Source organism: Sciurus vulgaris (assembly GCF_902686455.1).
Source record: "Sciurus vulgaris genome assembly, chromosome: 5".
Taxonomy (NCBI): domain Eukaryota; kingdom Metazoa; phylum Chordata; class Mammalia; order Rodentia; family Sciuridae; genus Sciurus; species Sciurus vulgaris.
The window spans coordinates 53,813,642-53,838,940 of NC_136465.1; the positions used below are offsets into that span (position 1 = coordinate 53,813,642).

The 25,299-nt window shown below is 35.2% G+C and overlaps 1 protein-coding gene across 1 annotated transcript in view; it reads right to left on the bottom strand.

The window, feature by feature from the left end:
• Positions 1–25,299, bottom strand: part of LOC306662459 (disintegrin and metalloproteinase domain-containing protein 18-like) — a gene marked incomplete at both ends in the record, with an annotated part of 161,443 nt that overhangs the window by 61,711 nt on the left and 74,433 nt on the right. The window contains 5 exons of the mRNA XM_079142167.1: positions 1,333–1,522; positions 3,628–3,733; positions 7,641–7,839; positions 10,335–10,430; positions 20,715–20,898. Coding sequence (XP_078998293.1) covers positions 1,333–1,522; positions 3,628–3,733; positions 7,641–7,839; positions 10,335–10,430; positions 20,715–20,898 — 775 coding nt within the window. The remainder of the gene's footprint in view (positions 1–1,332; positions 1,523–3,627; positions 3,734–7,640; positions 7,840–10,334; positions 10,431–20,714; positions 20,899–25,299) is intronic.

Here is a 25,299-nt window from a genome sequence, read left to right on the forward strand (position 1 = left end):
TCTCTGGGCTCCCTGTCTCACAGTCCCTCATGAAGCAATGCTCAGGGTGGCATCAGGGCTGCTGTTTCCTATGAAGGCTTGACCTGAACGATCCTCTTCATAGCTTGCTTATGTGGTTACTGGTGGAATTAAGCTCCCTGTGGACTCCTTGACTGAGGACCTCAGTTTCTCTCTGGTCCCCAGTTGCTTTCCTCGTGGGCCTTTGCATGAGGTCAGCTTCCTTCACAGAGAAAGCAATTTGATAAGGTGAGAATGAGAGTCCATGCAAAACCACTGTCTTTTCTAACCTAATCCTATGACATCCCACAACTTTTGCCTTATTTATTCTATTTGTTAGAAGCAAGACATTAGATGTAGCCCACAGACAAAGGGAATGGATTGTACAGAGCAGTGGGTACCAGGATGAGGGATCACTGGGAGCTATTTTACAGGACACCAGGACAATTTCTCAAGGGACTAGGATTGCTGATCTCACATTTAAGAGTTGGCTTCTGTTTGATCCACCATATCCACGTGTTGCTTTATTTTTATTCAGCAAGGAAATGCTAAATGCCATTTATAGGTTACATGCTGATTTATGATTGCTGCTTTATATTTCAAATGTCATATTGTTTTTTTTTTTTTTTTTTTTTTTTTTTCAGAAATATGTCCCTAATTTCTCCAGGTTGACTAAGTCTTTGAACAACTTTTGTCCTTTATGTTATGACCACATGGACATAATTCTCACATAAATACACATACACATGAGTACATGAGCATGTATATGTACTATTACCATTCTTCCTGCTATAGATATAGAGAAACATTTCTTGTTTGGTTCTTATGGGCTTCTGACACTTTTTTTTTTTTTTTTTTTTTTTTTTTTGCTATCAATGCATTTATTGTTCTTATTGTTCTACAAGTCCCACAGAAGGACAAGGAAAATGGCAAGAAATATTGACATTCAATGCTTTGATCAGATACATAGCAGATGATGTAAGAAATATGAAAGCTCAATTATGGTTCTGTGTAAAGCAAGAAAATCTGAAAATTCAGAAACTAGAATTTTAAAACTTTAACATTTGAAGGATCAAAAAATCATCTGGCAGTTACTGTAACCTTTTGTTTAAAACACATATGCTCTTTTTTTCACATAAGAGTTGATAACAGGTTAATCCAAAAAGCAACATAATTAGATAACCGAGGCTTTATCTTTCTTTATATTATATGGGAAATGAACACAAGTACCAGGTTCAAACCCATTCGGTATAATTATGCTAGCATCATGAAATGTGATATGCGATAATTAACATGATTTCATACAACTAAGTATAAATTATCACATTTTGTTACCATTTGTGGTCCACACACAGTGCCATCAGCCACATAGGCATTATCTCTTCCATCTGAACTCACAGAAGATCCAGGAATTATGGATAGACATACGTGATCATGAATATACGAATAAACTGCAAATTGAACAGCACTTTTGTAAGTACTTTTATGTGGCCAAACACAAGCTAATTTTCCACAGAGAATATCCCTGGAAATGGAAAGCAGAAATTCCTTATCATTTTACTTTTTAATGATACCACTTCCAATTAAGTACTGCATGGATGGAAACATAAATATTGTTTAGTCATGACATGAAACCATAAAAACACCAAAATAGAAACTTGTTTTATATTTTTGTAAGATAAAACACATTTTAGAAACAAGTAAATGCAAACAGATCAATTAGCGTTACAGCAGAATTGAATTTGATATGCATACATGACTTTCTTTTTGATTATGCAGCTCAAAAATTATTAGTATTCTCCTGCCTCCAGTTATTTTAGGAGAATTCATCAAAATTTTCTACATTCTTTGAAATTCATTACTTGTATCTCTTTTGATATAGGCTGGTCAATCTGGTGACTTTTTTGCTTAAAATTGCTAAAAGTGGCTAATTGTATTTACTCTTCCTGCATCTTCTGATATTCCTGTGGTCCCTGTCATGATCTCTAGAAAATATGTTTCTGTATATCCAAAGTCCCCTGATACATATGTGCCAGAATATATATGTATACAGGTTAAAAGATTAGATTGTGAGAACTATAACCTCAGGTGTGAATTAATCCATTTGATGGATTAATAACGTGAAAGAACTATGGAGTGGTAACTGAAGGCAGGTGGGGCACAACTAGAGGAAGTTGGTCAGTGGGGGCATGACCATGGGCTATGTCTTATCCCTGGCTCCTCTCTCACTATCTTTATGCTTCTGGCTGCCATGAGTTGAGCAGTTTTTCTCTGTCACACCCTTCTGCCATGATTTTGTCTCATCTATGGCTCAGAGCAATGGAGTTGGCCACCTATAGATTGAACCACTTAAATGGTGAGCCCAAATAAATCTTTCCTCCTCTAAGTTGTTCTTGTCAGGTATTTTGGGCATGATGATGTAAAACTTACTGACACAGTAGTATTAGATCAAAGGCAACAAACCTCTGGCCATCTGGGAGAGAGATTAAGTACACTGCTATATCACACCCTCTCTCTTTGTTGGGATCTACTGTGGTATAACTTACTGTGTTTGGTCATCAGTGCTTAATTATCAGTATCCAACAAGGTGTAGCTGATTACACCTTGTCTTGTAGTTATTATACAGGTTTTCCTCATGTTGTTCCCACTTATCTTTGTGATTCCACATCCCCTCTTTCTATGCACTAGTCCTCCTATGGGGAATGAGGGAAATTCTATATCCTCTTCATGCCATGCATTATCTATGGCAAATTAATGGATGAAGGAGACTAGAGGAGGATATCTTCCTATCCCACCCAAATAGAAACCTTCAGCATTTATTTTTCATCTTCATAAGGAGCCCACATTGTTTGAACTGTACTGTGTGTGATAATTACTTAAGGATTTTACTTTTTTTTTTTTTTTTTTTCCTGGTGATTCTTTGGAAGATAAAAGAAAGCTCTGCTCTTCCCTGAATTACTTGATCTTATCTGAGCGTTTTTCTATTATCTTCCTTCTTTCTTATTTCTTGACTCTGGTTTGGTTTTTATTGTGTCTGTGTTTGTATGCATGTATATGTGTCTTTTATTATTAATATCCCAATGAAATTAAGGAAGCACTTGTTACAGGGTAAGAACTTCCTTTATTGGATTTCATTAACCATTTATTATGTGGCTTTTAGCAAAACTATGCTCCAATAGCCACACTGAGGTAGTCAAATGTAATTCTATGCTTTATATATCAGTTTTTTTGGAAATAAACAATAAAAACAAAACTGAAAGTTTTCTTCCTTTCAACAATCGTGTTTTAAAGATAAAAAAAAAAAAAAACTGCTTTAGGATTATTGTCATTGATAGACCTAATTCAAAACTTAATTTTAATTCTCACTACAGGAGTCCTGAATTTTGGAAATTTGTGCCTACTTTCTTCCTCTGGTAATAATTATCAGCCTTTTATTCATTCAGTCTCATGTTTAGGATCACGTCAATGAAAGGAAAATGAAACTGAATTGCATAGAAGAAAAAATATATATACTGCAATTTGAAAATACTGTCCTGTTTTCCATTTAATGTTCATTATTATTTGGTGTCTCTTGACAAGAAATATGTAATTTTTATGATTTAAATAAACAATCCCTTTCTGTATACGTACTTCTGTTCACAAGGTAATGGTTCAGAATTTTTAAAACCACAATCTCCAAGTCTCTCATTAGGAGAATTAAGTTCTTTAAAGCAGGTGTAGGGACCTCCTTGAGCACCTGTAGCGAACACGTCAGCTGTGTTAGCATCCTTAATCCAAACAAAATATTTGTTAGTAATGAACTAATGGAATTCTTATTTCAACATAATCATGGATTTGATCAATCTTTGGTTTCCATGAGCACCCTGTCAATATAAGTGGAAAGAAATACTCCTATCTGACAAAACTGTAAAGGATTATATCTACTTCAGTAAGTAATATCATTTTATGAAGGAAACTGCTGCTCTTTCCTATGCGGGCAACCACTTCCTCTTCCAAAGGGTAGTAGCTATGAATGACATTGTAACTTGCTCTTCTTAATCACATGAGAATTTTAAAGCATGTCATTTGGGGGCAGGAACCTTTGGAACCAGTTATATGATTTGCGATATTATTATTTTTTTCTCTCTCTCACGGGAGTTCAGTGGTATTTTAAAATTCATCTTTCAAGTTGGGTATCATAGTGAAAATAATATGGAATATCAAATAGCTACATTAGCTGTTTAAATCTTGGAGATTTGGGGGTGATTTCATTTTGTTAAACACAGGAATGGAAACCTACACCTGGAAGTGGAGAGCTTTGCTCTCAAATAGGCCTAAGAAGTGTGGCCCTGGCAGTGGAGCCTAGGAATAGGTGGTGAGAAAGCTAACAGCAGCAGCTCAAAAGTGAATAGTCCATGCTCTGTGGCACTGACACATTTGGAGAAACTCTTCTTAATCATTTAGGGACAGCGGCACTGATAGATGTGTTGCCTTAGCCACAGAGGCAAGAAAACAGAGTGTGCCTTGGTTACTCTTGGATGCCTTTGACCAGTAAGAAAGAGACAAGTCAAATGCAGAAAAATATCAGCCCCTTCAAGAGCAAGAATGAAAAGAAAAAGAGAAAATCCGGGGACATATCTGCCTTCAAATCATATCTGTCTTGTAGGTGATGATACGGCTGATTATGTTTGTTGACTGGATGAGTCAGTACATCTCTAGGTGCTTTGTGTCTTTCCATGATAGATTTTTCTCTGATGAGTATTTACCTAGTGAGTTCAAATGCTGATCTGCACATTTCATGCCCACTTCAAATTGTCTATCCATGTATTTCTACCCCAGAATTTTTATTTTGAATCTTCCGATCTTTCCACATTCAGTTTCCTACCAAGAAGCAGAGTCCTTTGTCACCACCTATAAAAATATCTGCTGTCCAGTGACTGGTCATACCTCTTCCTATGGAAGGTGGAAGGTCAGGTAGTCAGGATATCTCAAGACCACTCCCAGGTGAGGTTGCAGTGAAGCCATTTGTTTGTCCTGCCTTACAACTAGTTATCTAGCCACCCACCCAAGAAACAAGTCTGGGTTTGTTCCTTCTGTTTCAGCTGGTCATGATGAAACCTCAGGTGTTCATAGATGCGAAGTGAGAAAAAAGAAAAACTGTATATGTATCTAGTGTATAGATACCTAGTTAAATAGTTGTAGGGACATGATAGAAGAACTATGAACATATATGTTTGCCAAGGTGTGGTGAGGTTTTTCTTCTGGGGTTAGCTTCCACTTAATCATTCTGGTTCTAAATATTGGCTTAGATTCAGAATTTGGATGTGGCATTATGACATTATTGGGCTTACAAAGTTTATCAATCTTTGGTGGTACAAATTGAGTTATACCCTTTCTGACTGCTCACAGACCAAGAAAAGTCACATTCTGTTATCCCCCTAACACTCAGTATATAAAGTACTCATGTCTGCTACTCCAACCGCATTGCTAATTATACTAACTTCATCCTTTTGGTTCCCAGAAGTTAAGCACTGCTGCCTGGCTTGCAGAGGAAGCCATCTTTGGAACTTATGCTGATTTTGGTATCCCTATCACAGCACTTTCTACAGCCTTGGGCTTTTGTTGAACCCAAATATTTGGCCTTACACACACATTATAGGCAGTATACTATGACCATTTTACTAAGCATTTTCTTTCTTTTTTTCCATAATCTGTTATGAAAATTCTTTAATTTAAACTTGACTTAAGAGTAAGGATCTTTGCTCTGGAAACCATGCTAGTGAAATGTTTTTACGGTTATCTAGCATCTTTGCCAGGATGGTAAATCCTATGCTTTGCAAGACTGCTCCCTAAACAATAAATTTTCATTTATCCAAGGGAATCATACTTATGCCAATCTAAGCTGAGAGAGAATGAGGGAGGGAACAGAATTGGACCTTCCATAGGGTCAGAAGTTTCAGAGAATCCTGGAAACTCAGTATTTTGGGGGCCACTTTCCAACTATCCTCATCTCCAAGTACAGGTCCTACATTTTTTTTCCAGTCAGAACTTTAACACTGGAAAAATAGATCTGATGGAAAACTTAATCTTCTTTAGAGTTGCTTCAACTTGACAATCAAGTCCTTTAGAACCTCATTTTTTAAGGGATGAGTCATCATATGTTTGCAGGTAGACCCTTTGAGCTCACACTTTGCCTTGAAATGCATGTTTTTCTTATCTTTTCCTAAACTTAATAGTGTTTACTAATAGCCATCAAATTCCACTGTCCTTGTAGATGTTTCAGTAATGCACTTCCATTGCACCAGCTAGCATATTCTCTTTCACTAAAGAATGTCAAACTAATGTTAACCACTTGTTAATCTGAACGTCTCACTTAGCAGTCTCAGAACTATCTTTGGCGCTATGGTTTTTGGTAACATAAGAAGAGAAAAAAATGCCTGCATCAGTTAGGAGCCCAAATAAATGAATAAATGAACAAACTATACCAGAAAGTGAGAATTTTGAACCTTTATGTCAGTTTTGTGAGGACATTAGAGCTTACACTAGAGGAAGAAACACATGATTCATAAACTCTCCTAAACATCTGTTTCAATTAGAACGCCAAAAGACATCAAATGTCAAGTTACCTTTTTTGGGTTAAAAAAAAAAAGAGAGAGAGAGAGAGAGAGGGTATGTCCTAGATATTCCTTACAGAAAATATTTTTGATTTGATTTTTAAGAGATGTGTTAAATCCTGATGGATAGTTATTCTAATAATAACAAATAATATTAAAACAAATAAACATGAAAAACATGCAAACCCACAAAAAAGTAGCATTCTGAAAACAGCATAGAGAAAATAGCATGGACATGTGACTTAAAAATTAATTCAGATCTGGTTGAATTTTGATTAAATCATATAATCTGAAACTTGTTACTAAAGACAAATTTCAAATAATTAGAAAGACAACATGGACCACATACATGTCATTTGGTAAGAACTATACTCCTTAGCTTATCAATGGGCAAATAATTAAAACTAGGTGTCATGTTACCTTTAGCATATTATCAAATAATTATATTTTAATATATTTCATTAGGTAATTTTGATGTATTCAATTTATCTCAATCTCTCTAAAAACACAAAATCATATTAGGGTACTGTGAATAATTGCTCACCAAAAGTAAGCATATATGCCTGAATCTTATTTGCATTACACTTAAAAGCTTTCTGAAAAAGCAAACTATGAACATGGATTTTTGACCAGGTGGCCTATGACTATTATTATTCTAGCAGCTGCTCTTCAGTGAGGAATGAAATTCACTCTGATTTTATAAGTTTCACACCATTAAAATGAGATCATGAATGTGAAGAATAAAAGGAAGATAAGTAAAATTTCAGAATTGGTTGATCTGCCATTCGAATCTTTATATAAATTATGAGGTATAAACAATGAAATTTTGCCCAGGTAACTAATGAACAAAACCCAAACTCAAGTCATGAGAAAAGGAAGATACAATATTATCTTGGGAAAAATCTCAAGGAGTTCTATAAAGCTTTACTTTCTTAATGTCTTAACCTAAGTTTGTGATCCAGGTTCTTCCACTTCTAGAGTTGTGTGGTACATTATGAAATCCAGAGAAGGATCCAAGTTTAAGGTAAAAGAAATATGAAAGAGCAGTACCTTTTCCAAATATCTTGGCACACTGGTTATCAGTAGTTTGGCATCGTCCGTTATAACAATATGCAGTTCCAAACCTGCACAAATGTCCGTTCAATGCGTAAGTGTCAGGAACACAATGGCTAGAAGTTCCATTGCAGTACTCTGTAAAATCACACTCCTGGTCAACACTCTTTCTACATGGAATGCCTGCTACTGAAAACTGGAGGAAAAGGAAAAACAGAAACAGAATTATGTCCTGTGAATTCTTCAATTACTTACTGAAGAGATTTATCAAACAAAACATGCCTGCTTATTAATGACCGAGGGAATGACAGAATTCCTGAAGCATTCTCCCAAGGAGGAATCAGGTACAGCATGCATCCAGAGGGCCAGGGAAGAGTCACTATCTCAAAGATATAAAACAATCCCTCTAACATCAGGTTCACAGCTTCCCACCTGTGTGATGTTCTTCAGTATGAGGCAGTTTGATGCAACCAATATTTAAAGGGAAACTAAACAGATTGGTCAAACAGACATGTTTCTTAAAATTGAAGGATCATTACCATTACCTTTTTTGTTCTTGGAGAGACACAGAAGCCAGTCTATCTAGTTTCAGTCCCTGGTTTGACTTGTATTATCTTGGTTGTATGAATGAGACATATGGTATCTCATTTTGCATTTGTAAATTTAGGATAATAATCATATTTTCATAGAGTTCTTATCGGTATTAAATTGATTTAATGGAAAAATGCTCAGAATAATACTTCATAACAATGTATATAATACTGATCAAACAACCATCATTGTATTTATTACTACCCGAGAGCACAAAGATCTCCCTGCATAGCTCAGAAGAAGAGTATAGTTACTACTAAATGTTTGTGACTTGCTGAAAAAAAAAAATTGGTTGTCCTTTGCATTTCATAGTAAAGTCCACCATATCCAAATGCTGACCTGCTATATAAGATGAAGTTTCTCTCTCTTTTCCACACATATACACACAGTAAAATCCATGTTGATACAATTGCTTACTTAATAAAGCAAAGGTGAGAAATAAATGAAGTGGCATCTTAAAAGTGATGAAAAAAAAAAGTGAATGAGAAATAAAGAATCTTCTACACAAACAAGTTAACTGAGAGAATTCATTTTCAGCAGACCCACATTACAAAAAAATACTAAGGGAAGGTTTTTAGATACAAGACATATAATACTGAACAGATAAAGGAAATAAGAGCTGGAAATGGAATAAATTGTATTAATTATAAATTTATATTTTTCTTCTTTCACTTGATCTAAAATATAAAAGACTAAAGCAAAAATAGCAGCAACATATTTTGTGTTTGTAGTAATCTTTTATCAGATCCATTTACTACACAGGAAGTGGAATGGTATATGAAATTAGTCTCTGACTAATCAAAGATTTGTAAACCTTGGAGCAACCAATGAAATTATTTTTAAAATGTAAAAATAGCAAACCAAGAGTGAAGATAAAATAAAGCCAGTAGTTGTATAGTTTTAGAGTTTACATTTAATTTGCAAAACAACTGTACATTTTATAAGTAGTTGGTTGGAATTCAAAGTAGCACAAATCCATGTACATTTACTATATGGTTCAGCAATCCCATTTCAAAGTATCCAGCCAAAAGAAATGAAGCACTATATTCATATACAATCTACTATTTGTAGCAGGTACATTTTTATTTCCCCAAACTGAAAATGACCCAGATGTTCCTCAACTGGGGACTGGAATAAAAAACTGTGGTGTGTCACTCTAATACATTTAATTCTGTTCAGCAACAAAATGAACGAACTGATAAAACCAGCACATGAATGAATCTCAAATTCATTGTGCTACAATGTCTAAATCATATATTTATGCATACTGTATGATTTAATATATGCAATATTTTTGTTAAAGGAAAATTATAAAGGCAGAAAACAGACTGGTGGTTACTAGGAGCTGTGGGTGGAAGAATGGATTGACAACAAAGAAATAAGGGGGAACTTGTAAATAGGAGGGCATGTGGAAATCACCTACCCTTGACTGTGACATTATCAGTTATAACACTCAAGAAATCCTCATTAACAGAATTTTGTTGAACTAAGTTAGATCTTAATAGAAAAATTGGGAGGAAAGAATATATGTAGTGTTTAAGTATAAGTGATTGACCAGAACTGAAATCATAAAATATCTTGCATTATAGAACCTGCTTTCTTATCCAAACTTATTGTATTAGAGATAACATTATATCAATAACCCACATTTACTAACTTTAGTACATTATGGAATAATTTATATAACTATTCCAGTACAATAACCATTGTTATTGTATGTGTTTTCATATTTTGCATACTATATACTTTTCCTGTTTTTCATGTTATAATTTCTTCATACTTAGTAACTTATCATTCATTTGATTTTAAGATGTATTTGAGCATCAGTATTTTTGACATAGAAATATGTATATTCTTTCTCCTCTTTATTTGATAATTTAGAAGATGGTAGACTTTGTGGTTCAACACTACAGAATAATCAGTACCAGTCTGAGATGTCTTCCTTATTTCATAACAATTTTCCTTATATACTTATTTCTTTATGCACTTTATATTTTATTTCACTTAATTCTATTTTTTTACAAATTCTATATTGATTCAGTTAATACAGTCTTCTAGAATTAAAATTGAAGTTCTGTTTCAGGAATGTCAGCAACTTACCTCACAGTTGGATGTACAACATGGTCCTGAACCACATTTTACTGGGCCTTTCAGTTTACAAGTCTTATAATCGCAGCACTTTTTAAATTGACATTCCTAAAATCCCCAAAGAGGAATTATTATTCCAGTTGAACCATTTAAGAACTTGTTTCCTAATCTCAACATCAATTCAAAACTCCATGTTTAACTCACTATGCAATATAATTATATGCAATGAAGATTTACTTTCTTTACTCTTTCTAAGCTACCCTGTAAGCACTAAGAAAATAGCATCTAAATTAACAGTTGATCAGTAACATTTGCTCACTGAAATATTTGGAAATGTATTCATAAATTACTAACATGGAAATATATTTTGAGGGAATGTTTTAAAAAAGGTAAATTTCCAGGAGAAAACATAAACTTTCCTCAATTGTGTTGTTAATTATTTTTAAAGATTTCTACTGTGACTAAGTATAACAAGTATAATAATATACATTTAATGTGTATTCATGTATTTTTTTAGTGTTAGTGGTGCCTTCTTCCTTTATTTATTTTACAAAGCACCTGCATTGACACGACCATGGAAACAGAATCTGTGCCAACCATGATGATATTTGGGGGCCTGTAATGTCCACTGTTAGTATAGATTCAGCACACGATATATTTCTTAACATCTTGGTTATCAAATCATTTCACTTTCATATAGTTTAGATTACTTTCTAATTTCTTCAGCAAGTATATTAGTCCTTATTTTCTGTTCTAGTAATTTCAGTTGCTTCCACTTGGCCTTTCCTATCTTTATAGTTCATACTGCACAGGTTAGAGAATGTGAGCACCTGTCGACTTCCAAGTAGATCCACCCTAGTGGGTCACTAAAGGACTTCTGGAAGGATAATAAGCTAAGATGATAGAGCCTTTTGAACCCCTGTCAGAGGGATTTTTTCAGGAACTCCAGGAATTGCCTGGATTCTCTGCACTGCTACTACAAACACAATGAATGGTATTCTGGACCTTCTGATGTATACATTGTGACCACAGATTTTTGTATACAGCAATGACCGGGGTATTCACCATTTCACAGTGTAAAATTACTCTAGTAAATGATCGTGGGCCACTTTGGGGCAAATGCTTGAATAAATAGCTAATTATCCTTGCTGGAGCATTATAGGATCTCATACTCTATCCAAATAAATAGCTGTAGCTCTAAGAACTGACTTAGATCTGGAAATTTGGCAATGGATTGTGATTTTTCCACTTATAGCAACTGGCACAGATCCTGTGTGCACCTTTTCTTAATTTTTGGTTGTATAAATGGAACAATATCATCGAGTGGCCAGATCTGTTAGCCATAAGTATAAATCCTTGCAGGTCAAGACCCTTAGCTGTCACCTATGCCTCACTTCCCATTATGCTAGTTACATCCATGCTAATTATATTACATGGTCAAATGCTGCCACTTAGCCTCTGTTATAATGGAATCTAGTGATCCTAGTGACATAAGGGAAACCAGCTCCATAATGACGCCTTCAATGACCAACCCCATTCTACAGAAGAAATACATTGTTAAGATTTTCAACAATGTTTTGAACTTTTCAAGTTACTGCTGCTTTGAAATTTTGATCCCTAACTGCCAAGTTAGGTATCTCAACTTCATTTATTGTAGGATAGATTGTTTCCAATCTTTAGGGATCAATTTAGCAGCACATTAAGAATGGCCTTAGGTTTGCTTTCCAAGGATTGAGATCATTCACCAGAAAGCCTTCCCTATCAATAAAGTATACCCTATTCAGGAACATATTTTAAAACTTGGGGTAGCGTCCTTAACATCTGTCCATAGCATATTCTTGTCTATGCATATCAGCAAAATCTGACAGATTATAAAAATAATAATTTATTCCATGATCAGAGAGTGTCTTCTCACTTGAACTATATTTACACTAGACTCTAATTAGTGATCTAGAACCAAGGGAGGAAGTTGGATGCAGAGCTTGGGAAGAGCAAACATCATTTTGTGAGGCAACTGATCCCAGGTGAAGTCTGGTTTGTGATTAAATGAAGTTTATTCAGAGAATCCAGGATAATCCCTACCTCATAAAGTTCACAATCCTACTTACTTCTGAAAAGCACTTTGCCATGTATTGTAACATATCCACATGTCAGGGATTACAGTGAGCATACCATTAAAACTCCATTATGCCTACCACCAAGCCCCTGGTATGGGAATGTGGATGTCAGGGAAGGGAAGCAACTACTACATGTGGGTTAGTGCACTCTTTACTACTCCAGCAAACTAAACTAAATCCCACAAGAACCTCTGACAGAGGGTATGGAGCAGGAGTCAGCCATCTTGACTGTAAAGGACCAAACAGTGCTTATTTCCAAGCTGCTCATAGTATGATCTCCACAACAACTTTTTCACACTTAAGTTGCAGCACAAAAGCAGCCATAGAGAATATGAAAATGGGTATTTCAGTAAAGCCTCACTGCAAAAAAAAAAAAAAAAATTAAAACAAGTGGCAGCTGGATTTAGCCAACTGGGCACAGTGTACAAAAAGCTGATGCGGAATATTCATCAGAGAATTTCTTCACAAGATGCAGTAATTTGGGATATTTGTTAACCAGCTGATCATCATGATTATCTGAGAGTCAACTGTTAGTTCCCAAGTGCATTGAGCCCACTCTGCTAATGGCTATACACACTGTTAAGGTCACAAGAAGCAGTCCAGGACCAAGACCCTGGTACATGTAATGAAACACTTTGTACCAAAGGTACATGCTGGTAGGACACTGACAGTGTTATAAATGTCAATCTGCCCAGAGTTTGTATTTGTAGAAAACCACAGTGTGCAGATCTAGCCACAGATTGGATTGCATCATTCTTTCTTTCATTAAAAATAGCCACTATTTATTGGCAAGGAGGTGGGTACCATATTTAGGTATAACAGAATGCAAGAGGAATTTGGTACTGCTTATCAGCAGAGTAAGGTAGGAGTCAAGGAAAGCATAATAATTGGAAAACTTTTACAACCACACACGCATGCACACACAGATAAACACACTCAAACTTATAAGGTTCAGTCTTTTGGAGAAGGTGATTAATAGGAATTTAATAGTATGTAAATGTGGTAGTCAGCTGCTTTTTCCACCCCCACCACTCCCACCCCTCTTTTCCCTCTATACAATCCCTCCTTCCTCTATTCTCTACCCTCTCACCCCCCATTATGTGTCATTATCTACTTATCAGTGAGATCATTCGTCCTTTGGTTTTTTAAGATTGGCTTATCTCACTTAGCATGATATTCTCCAATTTCATCCATTTGCCTGCAAATGCCATAATTTTATTATTTTTTATGGCTGAGTAGTATTCCATTGTATATATATACCACAGGTTCTTTATCCATTCATCAATTGAAGGACATCTAGGTTGGTTCCACAATCTGGCTATTGTGAATTGAGCAATATGAACATTGTTGTGGCTGTATCTCTGTAGTATGCTGATTTTAAGTCCTTTGGGTATAGGTCAAGGAGTAGGATAGCTGGGTCAAATGGTGGTTCCATTCCAAGTTTTCAAAGGAATCTCCACACTGCTTTCCAGAGTGGCTGCACTAATTTGCAGTCCCATCAGCAATGTATGAACATACCTTTTTCCCCACATCCTTGCCAACACCTATTGTTGCTTGTATTCTTGATAAACGCCATTCTATTTCGGATGAGATGGAATCTTAGGGTAGTTTTGATTTCCATTTCTCTTATTACTAAAGATGTTGAACACTTTTTCTCATATATCTGTTGATTGCTTGTACGTCTTCTTCTGTGAAGTGTCTATTCATTTCCTTAGCCCATTTGTTGATTGGGTTATTTGTATTCTTGGTGTAGAGTTTTTTGAGTTCTTTATATATTCTGGAAATTAGTGCTCTATCTGAAGTATGAGTGGCAAAGATTTTCTCCCACTCTGTAGGCTCTCTCTTCACTTTGCTGATAGTTTCCTTTGCTGAGAGAAAGCTATTTAGTTTGAATCTATCCCAGTTATTGATTCTTGCTTTTATTTCTTGTGCTATGGGAGTCCTGTTAAGGAAGGCTGATCCTAAGTCATCATGTTAAAGATTTGGACCTACTTTCTCTTCTATAAGATGCAGGGTCTCTGGTCTGATTCCAAGGTCCTTGATCCATTTTGAGTTTAGTTTTGTGCAGGGTGAGAGGGGTTTAGTTTCACTCTGTTTCATATGGATTTCCAGTTTTCCCAGCACCATTTGTTGAAGAGGCTATCTTTTCTCCACTGCATATTTTTGGCACCTTTGTCTAGTATGAGAAAATTGTATTTATTTCGGTTCGTGTCCATTTCCTTTATTCTGTACCATTGATCTACCTGTCTATTTTGGTGCCAATACCATGCCATTTTTGCTACTATTGCTTTGTAGTATAGTTGAAGGTCTGGTATTGCGATACCCCCTGCTTCAATCTTCCTGCTAAGGATTGCTTTAGCTATTCTGGGTTTCTTATTCTTCCAGATGAATTTCATAATTCCTTGCTCTATTTATGTGAGGCAAGTCATTGGGATTTTGATTGGAATTGCACTGAATCTGTATAGCATTTTTGGTAGTATGGCGATTTTGACAATATTAATTCTGCATATCCAAGAACATGGGAGATCTTTACATCTTCTAAGGATTTTTAGATTTCCTTCTTTAGTGTTCTGTAGTTCTCATTGTAGAGGTCTTTCACTTCTTTTGTTAGATTGATTCCCAATATTTTATTTTTTTCAAACCTATTGTGAATGGGGTAGTTTTCCTAACTTCTCTTTCTGAAGATTCATCACTTATGTATTAAAATGCATTGGATTTATGAGCACTGATCTTATATCCTGCTACTTTACTGAATTCACTTATGAGTTCTAAAAGTTTTCTGGTGGAATTTCCTGGTTCCTCTAAATATATAATCATGTCATCAGCAAATAGGGATAGTTTGAGTTCTTCTTTTCCTATTTGTATCCCTTTAATTTCCTTGATCTGTCTAATTGCTCTGGTTAGAGTTTTGAGGACAATGTTGAATAGAAGTGGTGAAAGAGGGCATCCATGCCTTGTTCCAGTTTTTAGGGGGAATGCTTTCAGTTTTTCACCATTTAGAATGATATTGGCCATGGGCTTAGCATAGATGGCCTTTACAATGTTAAGGAATGTTCCCACTACCCCAATTTTTTCTAGTGTTTTGAGCATGAAGGGATGCTGTATTTTATCAAATGCTTTTTCTGCATCTATTGAAATAATCATGTGATTCTTGACTTTAAGTCTATTGATATGGTGAATTACATTTATTGATTTCCTGATGTTGAACCAACCTTGCATCCCTGGGATGAAACCCACTTGATCGTGGTGCACTATCTTTTTAATATATTTTTGTATGTGATTTGCTAAATTTTTTTTGAGAATTTTTGCATCAATGTTCATTAAGGATATTGGTCTGAAATTTTCTTTCCTCAATGTGTCTCTGTCTGGTTTAGGTATCAGGGTGATATTGGCTTCATAGAATGAATTTGGGAGGGTTCCCTCCTCTTCTATTTCATGAAATACTTTGAGAAGTATTGGAATGAGCTCTTCTTTAAAGGCTTTTGATGACTTCTTCTATTTCATTACTTGAAATTGATCTATTTAAATTGTGTATGTCAGGAAAACAAGCCTGGAATGCAGATAACATGCCTGTGAACAATGAAGGGCTGAGGTATCTGTTCAATGTCTACAGAGGTATTGTTCAGGAGCAGGAGGCAGACCCATGTAGGCAAGAGTGAGACCTGATTGCAGGAGAATGTGACTCTGTAGCTGAAGAATTAACAGATGTAATAGTAGTTACCAACATATAGTCACCAGTGAGTAACAAATAACCTTTCTGCTATTACTTATGGTTGTGACTGGGCAAATTACTTATGACTCAGTTTCCTCATCTAAAAACAGAATAATAGATCCATTTAAAAGACTTATTGTGACATAGCTTATACAAAATTATCTAGCCTATATCAAATGTTCACTAACCAGAATTTTTATTTTAGTATTGCATTATTGTAAATTATTATATCGTAAAGCATTTTATTATATCATATGATATTAAAATAATTATACTATTGCATTAGTAATACATATAGTAAAATATGTACATAAAATTAAATACTTATAATAATAAAAAATAAATAAATAAATAAATTGTGTATGTCCTCCTGGTTCAGTTTAGGTAATTCATATGTCCCTTGAAACCTGTTGATGTCTTCGAGATTTTCTATTTTGTTGGAGTATAGATTTTCAAAGTAGCTTCTAATTATCTTTTGTATTTCACTCCTGTCTGTTATATTTTCTTCTTCATTCCAAATTTTAGTCATTTGGGTTTTCTCTCTTCTTCTCTTTGTTAGTGTGGCTAAGGGTTTATCAATTTTGTTTATTTTTTCAAAGAACCAACTATTTATTTTGTCAATTTTTTTGATTTTTTTTTTTGTTTCAGTTTCATTGATTTCAGCTCTGTTTTTAACTTCTTCCTGTCCTCTACTACTTTTCGTGTTGCTCTGTTCTTCTTTTTCTAGGGCTTTGTGCTGTAGTGTTAGGTCATTTATTTGTTGAGTTTTACTTCTTTTATTGAATGCGCTCCATGAAATAAATTTTCCTCTAAGTACTGCTTTCATAGTTTTCCAGAGATTTTGATATGATGTGTCTTTGTTCTCATTTACCTCTAAGAATTTTTTAATTTCCTTCCTGATGTGTCTGTTATCCATTCATCATAAAATATCGTATTATTTAATCTCCAGGTATTAAAGTAGTTTCTGTTTTTTATTCTGTCATTTATTTCTAATTTCAATCCATTATGATCTGATAGAATACAAGGTAGTATCTCTATCTTCTTGTACTTCCTAACATTAGCTTTGTGGCATAAAATATGGTCTATTTTAGAAAAGGATCCATGTGCTGCTGAGAAGAAAGTGTATTTGCTCTTTGTTAGATAGCATATTCTATAAATGTATGTTAAGTCTAAATTATTGTGTTATTGAGATTTATGGTTTCTTTGTTCAATTTTTGTTTGGAGGATCTGACCAGTGGTGAGAGAGGCATGTTAAAATCACCTAATATTATTGTGTTGTGGTCTATTTGATTTCTGGCATTGAGAAGTATTTGTTTGACGTATATGGATGAGCCACTCTTTGAGGCATAGATATTTATGATTGTTATACCTTGCTGATTTATGCTTCCCTTAAGCAGTATGAAATGTCCTTCTTTATCCCTTCTGACTAACTTTGGCTTGAAGTCCACTTTATCTGATATGAGGTTGGATACTGCAGCTTTTTTGCTGTGTCCATGTGCCTGGTATATTTTTTCCCATCCTTTCACCTTTAGTCTGTGGGTGTCTCTTTCTGTGAGATGAGTCTCTTTCAGGCAGCAAATTGTTGGATCTTTCTTTTTAATCCAATCTGCCAGTCTATGTCTTTTGATTGATGAGTTCAGGCCATTAACATTCAGAGTTATTATTGAGATATGATTTGTATTCCTGGTCATTTGGCTCTTTTTTTTTTTTTTTTTTTTGACACTACTTGGCTTCTCCTTTATTTGGCTGTTCCGTTAGGGTAGTTCCTCCCTTTGCTGATTTACATTGTTGTTTTTCATCTCTTCCTCATGGAATATTTTGTTGAAAATGTTCTGTAATGCCAGCTTTCTTTTTGTAAATTCTTTTAGCTTTTGTTTATCATGGAAGGATTTTATTTCCTTGACAAATCTAAAGGTAAGTTTTGCTGGGTATAAGATTCTTGGTTGGCATCCGTTTTCTTTCAGGGACTGAAAAATGTTGTTCCAGGCCCTTCTAGCTTTTAGGGTCTGGATAGAAAAATCTGCTGTTATCCGTATTGGTTGCCTCCTGAATGTAATTTGATTCTTTTCTCTTGCAGCCTCTAAAATTCTGCCTTTATTTTGTATGTTAGGTATTTTCATTATAATGTGCCTTGGTGTATGTCTGTTTTAATTTTGTGTATTTGGAGTCTTATAAGCCTCTTGTACTTGATTTTCCATTTCATTCTTCAGATTTGGGAAATTTTCTGATATTATTTCATTGAAGAGATTGTTCATTCCTTTGGTTTGTTTCTCTGTGCCTTCCTCCATCCCAATAATTCTTAAATTTGGCCTTTTCATGATATCCCATAATACTTGTAGATTCTCTTCATGATTTCTTACCATCTTCTCTGGTCAACTTTGTTTTCAAGATTAAATATTTTGTCTTCAATGTCTGAGGTTTTGTCTTCCAGGTGTTCTATCCTATTGGTTATGTTTTCTATGGAGTTTTTAATTTGGTTTATTGTTTCTTTCATTTCAAGATTTTTGTTTGTTTGTTTTCAATATCTCTAACTCTTTATTGAAATTATCTTTTGCCTCCCATATTTGCTCTTTTAACTGTTGATTGGTTGCATCATTCAATGCCTGCAATTGCTCTTTCATCTCCTCATTCAATGCCTGCATTTGCTCTTTCATCTCCTCATTTGCGTCTCTGATCATTTTAATTATGTACATTCTGAACTTCCTTTCTGACATCTCTTCTATCATGCTATCATTGGATTTTATTGCTATACTGTCTCATTTGTTTGGGACATTTTCTTCCCTTGTTTTCTTATATTGCTCAGGTATCTACCCCTCTAGTAGTGAAACTCTGGGATATTGCAGATTTCCTCTATTGACTAATATTTTCTCTGTAGATTTCCAATAACTGACCACTTAGCCTTCAGTAGCCTGAAGTCTTGGAGGAATTTGATAATGTGGTGCTCCACTAGGAAGCTGCCCCTCTAGGGGTGGTGGCCTTCAGGTGGGGTATATTTCCTGTCAGTGGGCAGAGGTGCCTCCACTTGTTGACTGAAAGTCAGTCGAAGGGGGACTACAGACTGGGGCACATCTGATCTGGGTCTATGTCTCCGGTTCTACTGCCCTTGTGGGAACTCCTCACCCAGTGGGGAGGACTCACTCAGTGGGCAAGTTTCACTGAGCAGCTCTCCTCCGAGAATTTCCCTTTGGTCCAGAACTACCACCTGGACTAGGAAGTCCTCTGAGATGTTCCCAGGTGTCCTGACCTACCGCCTGGTCTGGGAAGCCTGGCCCTGTGAGGGACTCCCTCACTGAGCGGCCCTCCTCTGCTACATTCTCAGGAGATCGGAGCTACCGCCTGGGCTTTGGACCCTTACTCTGCGTTGAAGCCTCTCGCTGTGCGGCCCTCTTCTGCAATGCTCCTGGTTGACTGGGTTCTCGACTCCAGCAGGGTAGTCTCACTGTGTCACTCTACTTCACGAAGTTCCCTGTGTTTCAGGACTACCGCCCCATCTGGGGAACCCCACCAGTGGGAGAGACTCACCCAGTGTCTCTGAGTTGGTCCCGAGTCTCTCAATACCTCCTCTTCTTGACTCTTGGGTCTTGTCAAAGGTCCTCTAACCTCCTGTAGGTGTCTCAGGAAGGGAGCTGCCCTTCCAATGATGATGGCCACACCCTCAGGAATAATTCAAAATGTCTGCACTAGCCTATAAAGAAGCCTCTGCCTAGCTCTGCAATGCAAGCAGCTGGCTCATCTGCTGGCTTGCTCCGCAATGGCAACAGACCTCAGCCTGGTGGTTGGGCTGGTTGGCTGCCCGCCTCCTAGCTCCACAAGGCAGGCACATTTGGTGCCCACCTGCTACCTCCAAGATGCAGGCGGCCTGACTCACCCACCAGCTTGTTCCTCCACTGCAACCAATCAGTGATGGCGCCCATTCTTTTGTAAGGGGAAAGAATTCATGAAACTGGTAGGGAAAGAAACATGAAGAGACTTTATTTTGTATAAATGAGGGGAATTGTTAAATATTTTGGAACAAAGATATTTATAATAGACTAAATATGTGGTCCCACTTGAGAGTAGTGTACACCCAAATCTGATTGATGGAACTGTAATCAAGTGATGAAAAAATAGAAAAAAATTTGATCATTCAAAACCTCATAATTTCAGGAATGTTTGAGAATGATTAAATAAACCCATTACAATGTTTAGAAATTCATGCAACCACAAGAAGATAGGGAAAATTTAGATCAAATTTCACAGATGTTTGTATAGAAAACAAAGAATGAAGCCACATGACTTATGAATTGAATAGTAGCTAACAAAGATTTAATTTATCCTTTTTTTTTTTCAAAACCTATCTAAAGACATGATTTGCAACAGCTTTGCTAACTAAGCCTTCATGACACACATCTTCTCAATTGAAGAAGTGTTGGAAAGGGATTGATTTAAATTTATCTTCATTTTCATATCTATTACTAATTGAAGACATAGTGCATATATCATTCTGTATATATCATGAGAAGCATGTTTTATATTATATTAGAAATGTAAAAATTGTGGTGAAACTTCAGATTTATTGCTTACCTCTTCATTACCACAGTCACATTCTTCATTAGGTTCCAAAATTCCATTACCACACACTGGTTGATTTTGATATAATGGTTGCAAATATGAAAGGGCCTGAAGACATGGAGTCCCAAATTTTGTAATAAAATGCCTATATTCATGCATGCTGCAATTGCTAAAAATCTTCATACCACTGAATCTCCTAAAATGAAATAATATTCCTCAGGTAAATAAACCTTGCTAATAAAATATTTTCATATACACAATATTCCATGCAAATTTGTATACAAATCATATAACTCATAGGATGACTCAAATAAAAAAATTTATATCTTAGCAGAGATATAATAATTAAATTTTAATTTCAGTATTGCTTAACTTTATTATTTTCCCCCAAAACTTTGGTTTGAATATATTTTGCTCCTTATGAAATCATCTTGCCTTTTAATACCCATTGTAAGTTATTAAGCAGGTGCAAGCTTAATCTAACTATGGTATTTAGAATTGGGGCCTTTGAAAGGGCGTTAAAATTAGTCACCAGAGTGGAGCCACCACGATTGAACACTAGTGGCTTTCTGAGAAAAGCAAGAGACCATAAGAGGGAGGGAGAAGAAGAGAAAGATAGAGATAAAGATATATATATATATATATATATATATAGAGAGAGAGAGAGAGAGAGAGAGAGAGAGAGACTTCCTGTTTTTTTATTTTTTATTTGATCTAATTAGTTATGCATGACAGTAGAAGTCATGTATACATTTTGATAGATCATATGTAAGTGGAGTGTAATTTCTTATTTTTGATTGTACATATTGTAGAATCATATCAGTCATGCAGTCAAATATGTACATGAGGTAATAATGTCTGTTTCAGTCTACTATCCTTCCCATTCCCATACCACTTACCCTCCCTTCACTCCTCTGTACCTAATATAAAGTAACTCTATTAGAATCCACATATCAGAGAAAACAGTCTTTGTTTTTTTGTGTTTGGCTTATTTTGCTTGGTATATTTTCTAGCTCCATTCATTTACCAGCAAATGCTGTAATTTCATTCTTCTTTAAAGCTGAGTAATACTCCATTGTAAATATATATATACACCACACTTTCTTTATCGGTTCATCTGTTGAAGGATACCTTGGTTGGTTCCATAGTTTAGCTATTGTGAGTTGAGCTGCTATAAACATTGACGTGGCTGCATAACTGTAGTATGCTCATTTTAAGTCTTTTGAGTATAAACCAAGGAGTGGGATAACTGGGTCAAATGGTGGGTCCATTCCAAGTTTTCTGAGGAATCTCCATACCACTTTGCATTATGGTTGCACCATTTTGCATTTCCACCATCAATGTATGAGTGTACCTTTTCCCCCATATCCTCACCAACATTTATTGGTGCTTGTGTTCTTGATAATAGCCGTTCTGACTAGAGGGAGATGAAATCTTAGAGTAATTTTGATTTGCATTTCTCTAATTGCTAGACATGTTGAACATCTTTTTATATATTCTTTGATTGATTTTATTTCATCTGTGAAGTGTCCAGTTCCTTAGCTAATTTATGGATTGGGTATTTGTTTTTTGGTGTTAAGATTTTGAGTTCTTTATATATCCTAGAGATTAGTGCTCTGAGGTGCATGTGGTAAAGATTTTCTCCCATTCTCTAGGCTCTCTCTTCACATTATTTCTTTTGCTGAGAAGAAGCTTTTTAGTTTGAATCCATCCTATTTATTGATTCTTGATTTAACTTATTGAGCTTTAGGGGTCTTGTTAAGGAAGGCAGATCCTAGGCCAACATAGTGAAGATTTGTACCAATTTTTCTTCTATTTGGACCAATATTTCTTCTGTTCTAGTGCCTAAGTCTTTTATCAACTTTGAGTTAAGTTTTGTGCAGCCTGAGAGATACAGGTTTAATTTCATTTTGTGATATGTGGCTTTCCATTTTTCCCAGCACCATTTGTTGAATAGGCTATCTTTTCTCCAGTGAATATTTTTGGCACCTTTGTCTAGTATGAGATACCTGTATTTTTTCTCTGTGTCTTCTATTCTGTACCACTGGTTTATGTGTCTCTTTTTGTACCAATACCATGCTGCTTTTATTACTATAGCTCTGTAGTACAGTTTGAAATCTGGTATTCTGATGCCTCCTGCTTCACTTTTCTTGCTGAGGATTGCTTTGGGTAATCTGGTCCTCTTATTTTTCCAGATGAATTTTATGATTGATTTTTCTAGTTTTATGAAGAATGTCATTGGGATTTTAATAGGAATTGCATTAAATTTGTATAACACTTTTGGTAATATGGCCATTTTGACAATATTAATTCTGCTTATCCAGGAGCACAGGAGGTCTTTTTATCTTCTAAAGTCTTCAATTTCTTTCTTTAGTGTTCTGTAGTTTTCATTGTAGAGATCTTTCACCTCTTTTGTTAGATCGATTCTTAAGTATTTTAATTTTTAATTTTTTTTGAGGCTACTGTTAATGGGGTAGTTTTTTTTTTTAATTTCTCTTTCAGTGTATTCATTACTGTTATAAATAAATATAACATTTATGTATTGATTTATGGGTATTGATTTTATATCCCGCTATTCTGCTGAATTCATTTATTAGTTCTAGAGATTTTGGTGGAATTTTTTTGGATCATTGGCAAATAGTGATAGTTTGAGTTCTTTTTTTACTTATTTATATACTTTAATTTCTCCTAATTGCTCTGGCTAGAGTTTCAAGGACAATGTTGAATAAAAGTGGTGAAAGAGGGGCATCCTTGTCTTGTTTCAGTCTTTAGAAGGAATGCTTTCAAATTTTTTCCATTTAGAATTATATTGGCCTTGGGTCTAGCATATATCGCTTTACAATGTTGAGATATATTCCTACTGTCCCTAGTTTTTCTAGTGTTTCAAACATGGAGGGGTGCTGTATTTTGTCAAATGCTTTTTCTGCATGTATTGAAATGATTATATGATTCTTATTTTTAAGTCTATTAATGTGATGAATTATGTTTATTGATTTCCATATGTCAAACCAACTTGCATCCCTGAAATGAACCCCACTTGATCATGGTGCACTATCTTTTTAATATTTTCTTGTATGTGATTCACCAGAATTTTACCGAGAATTTTTGCATCTACATTCATCAGGAATATAGGTCTTAAGTTTTCTTTCCTTGATGTTTCTTTGTCTGGTTTTGGTATCAGGGTGATATTAGCCTCATAGGATGAATTTGAAAGGGCTCCCTCCTTTTCTATTTCATGGAAAAATCTGAAAAGTATTGGTGTTAATTCTTCTTTGAGTGTCTTGCATAACTTGGCCGAGACTCTATCTGGTCCCGGGCTTTTCTTAATTGGTAGGGTTTTGATGGTGTTTTCTATTTCATTACTTGAAATTGTTCTGTTCAAATCTCGTGTGACCTCCTGATTTAGGTAGATCATATGCCTCTAGAAATTTGTCAATGTCTTCAATATTTTCTATTTTATTAGAATATAAATTTTCAAAGTAGTTTCTAATTATTTTCTGTATTTCAACTGTGTCTGTTGTGATATTTCCTTTTCCATCACATATTTTAGTAGTTTGGGTTTTTCTCTCTTTTTTTCTTCATTAGGAGTTTATCAATTTTATTGATGTTTTCAAAGAACCAATGTTTTTGTTTTGTCAATTGTTTCAATTGTTTCTTTTGTTTCAATATCATTGATTTCAGCTCTGATTTTAATTATTTCCTGTCTTCTACTGTTTTCGGTGTTGATTTGTTCTTCTTTTCCTAAAGCGTTGAGATGTAATGTTAGGTCATTTATTTGTTAACTTTTTATTCTTTTAATAAATGAGCTCAGTGCAATGACCTTTCCTCTTAGTACTACCCTTCATAGTGTCCCAGAGATTTTAGTATGTTGTACTGGTATTTCTCATTTCATCCTTGATTTCTTCTACTATCCATTTGTCATTCAATACTGTATTGTTTAGTCTCCATGTGTTAGAGTAGCTTCTACTTTTTTTTATTGTTGATTTCTAATTTCAGTCCATATCATCTGATAGAATGCAGGGTATTCTCTCCATTTTCTGTATTTCCTAAGAGTTGCTTTGAGACATAAGATATGGTCTATTTTAGAGAAGGAAGCATGTGCTGCTGAGAAAAATGTGCATTCACTCATTGATGGATGAAATATTCTATAAATGTCTGTTAGTTCCAAATTATTGATTGCATTATTTAGTTATATAGTTTCTGTATTTAATTTTTGTTTAGAAGATCTGTCCAGTATTGAGAGAGAAGGGTTTGTTTGACATACATAGATACTCCATTGTTTGGGGCATAAATATTTACAATCCTTATGTCTTGCTGATGTATGATTCCTTTCAGTAGAATGAAATGACCATTTTTGACCATTCTGATTAACTTTGACTTGAAGTTCACTTTATCTGATATGAGGATGGAAACCCCTGCTTCTTTATGCAATTCATATGAGTGATATGTTTTTTTCCCATCCTTTCTCTTTCAGTCTGTGGCTGTCTTTACCTATAAGGCATGTCTCTTGGAGACAGCATATTGTTTGGTCTTATTTTTTAATCCAATAGTCAAGCCTTTGTCTTCGATCGATGGGTTTAGGCCATTAACATTCAAG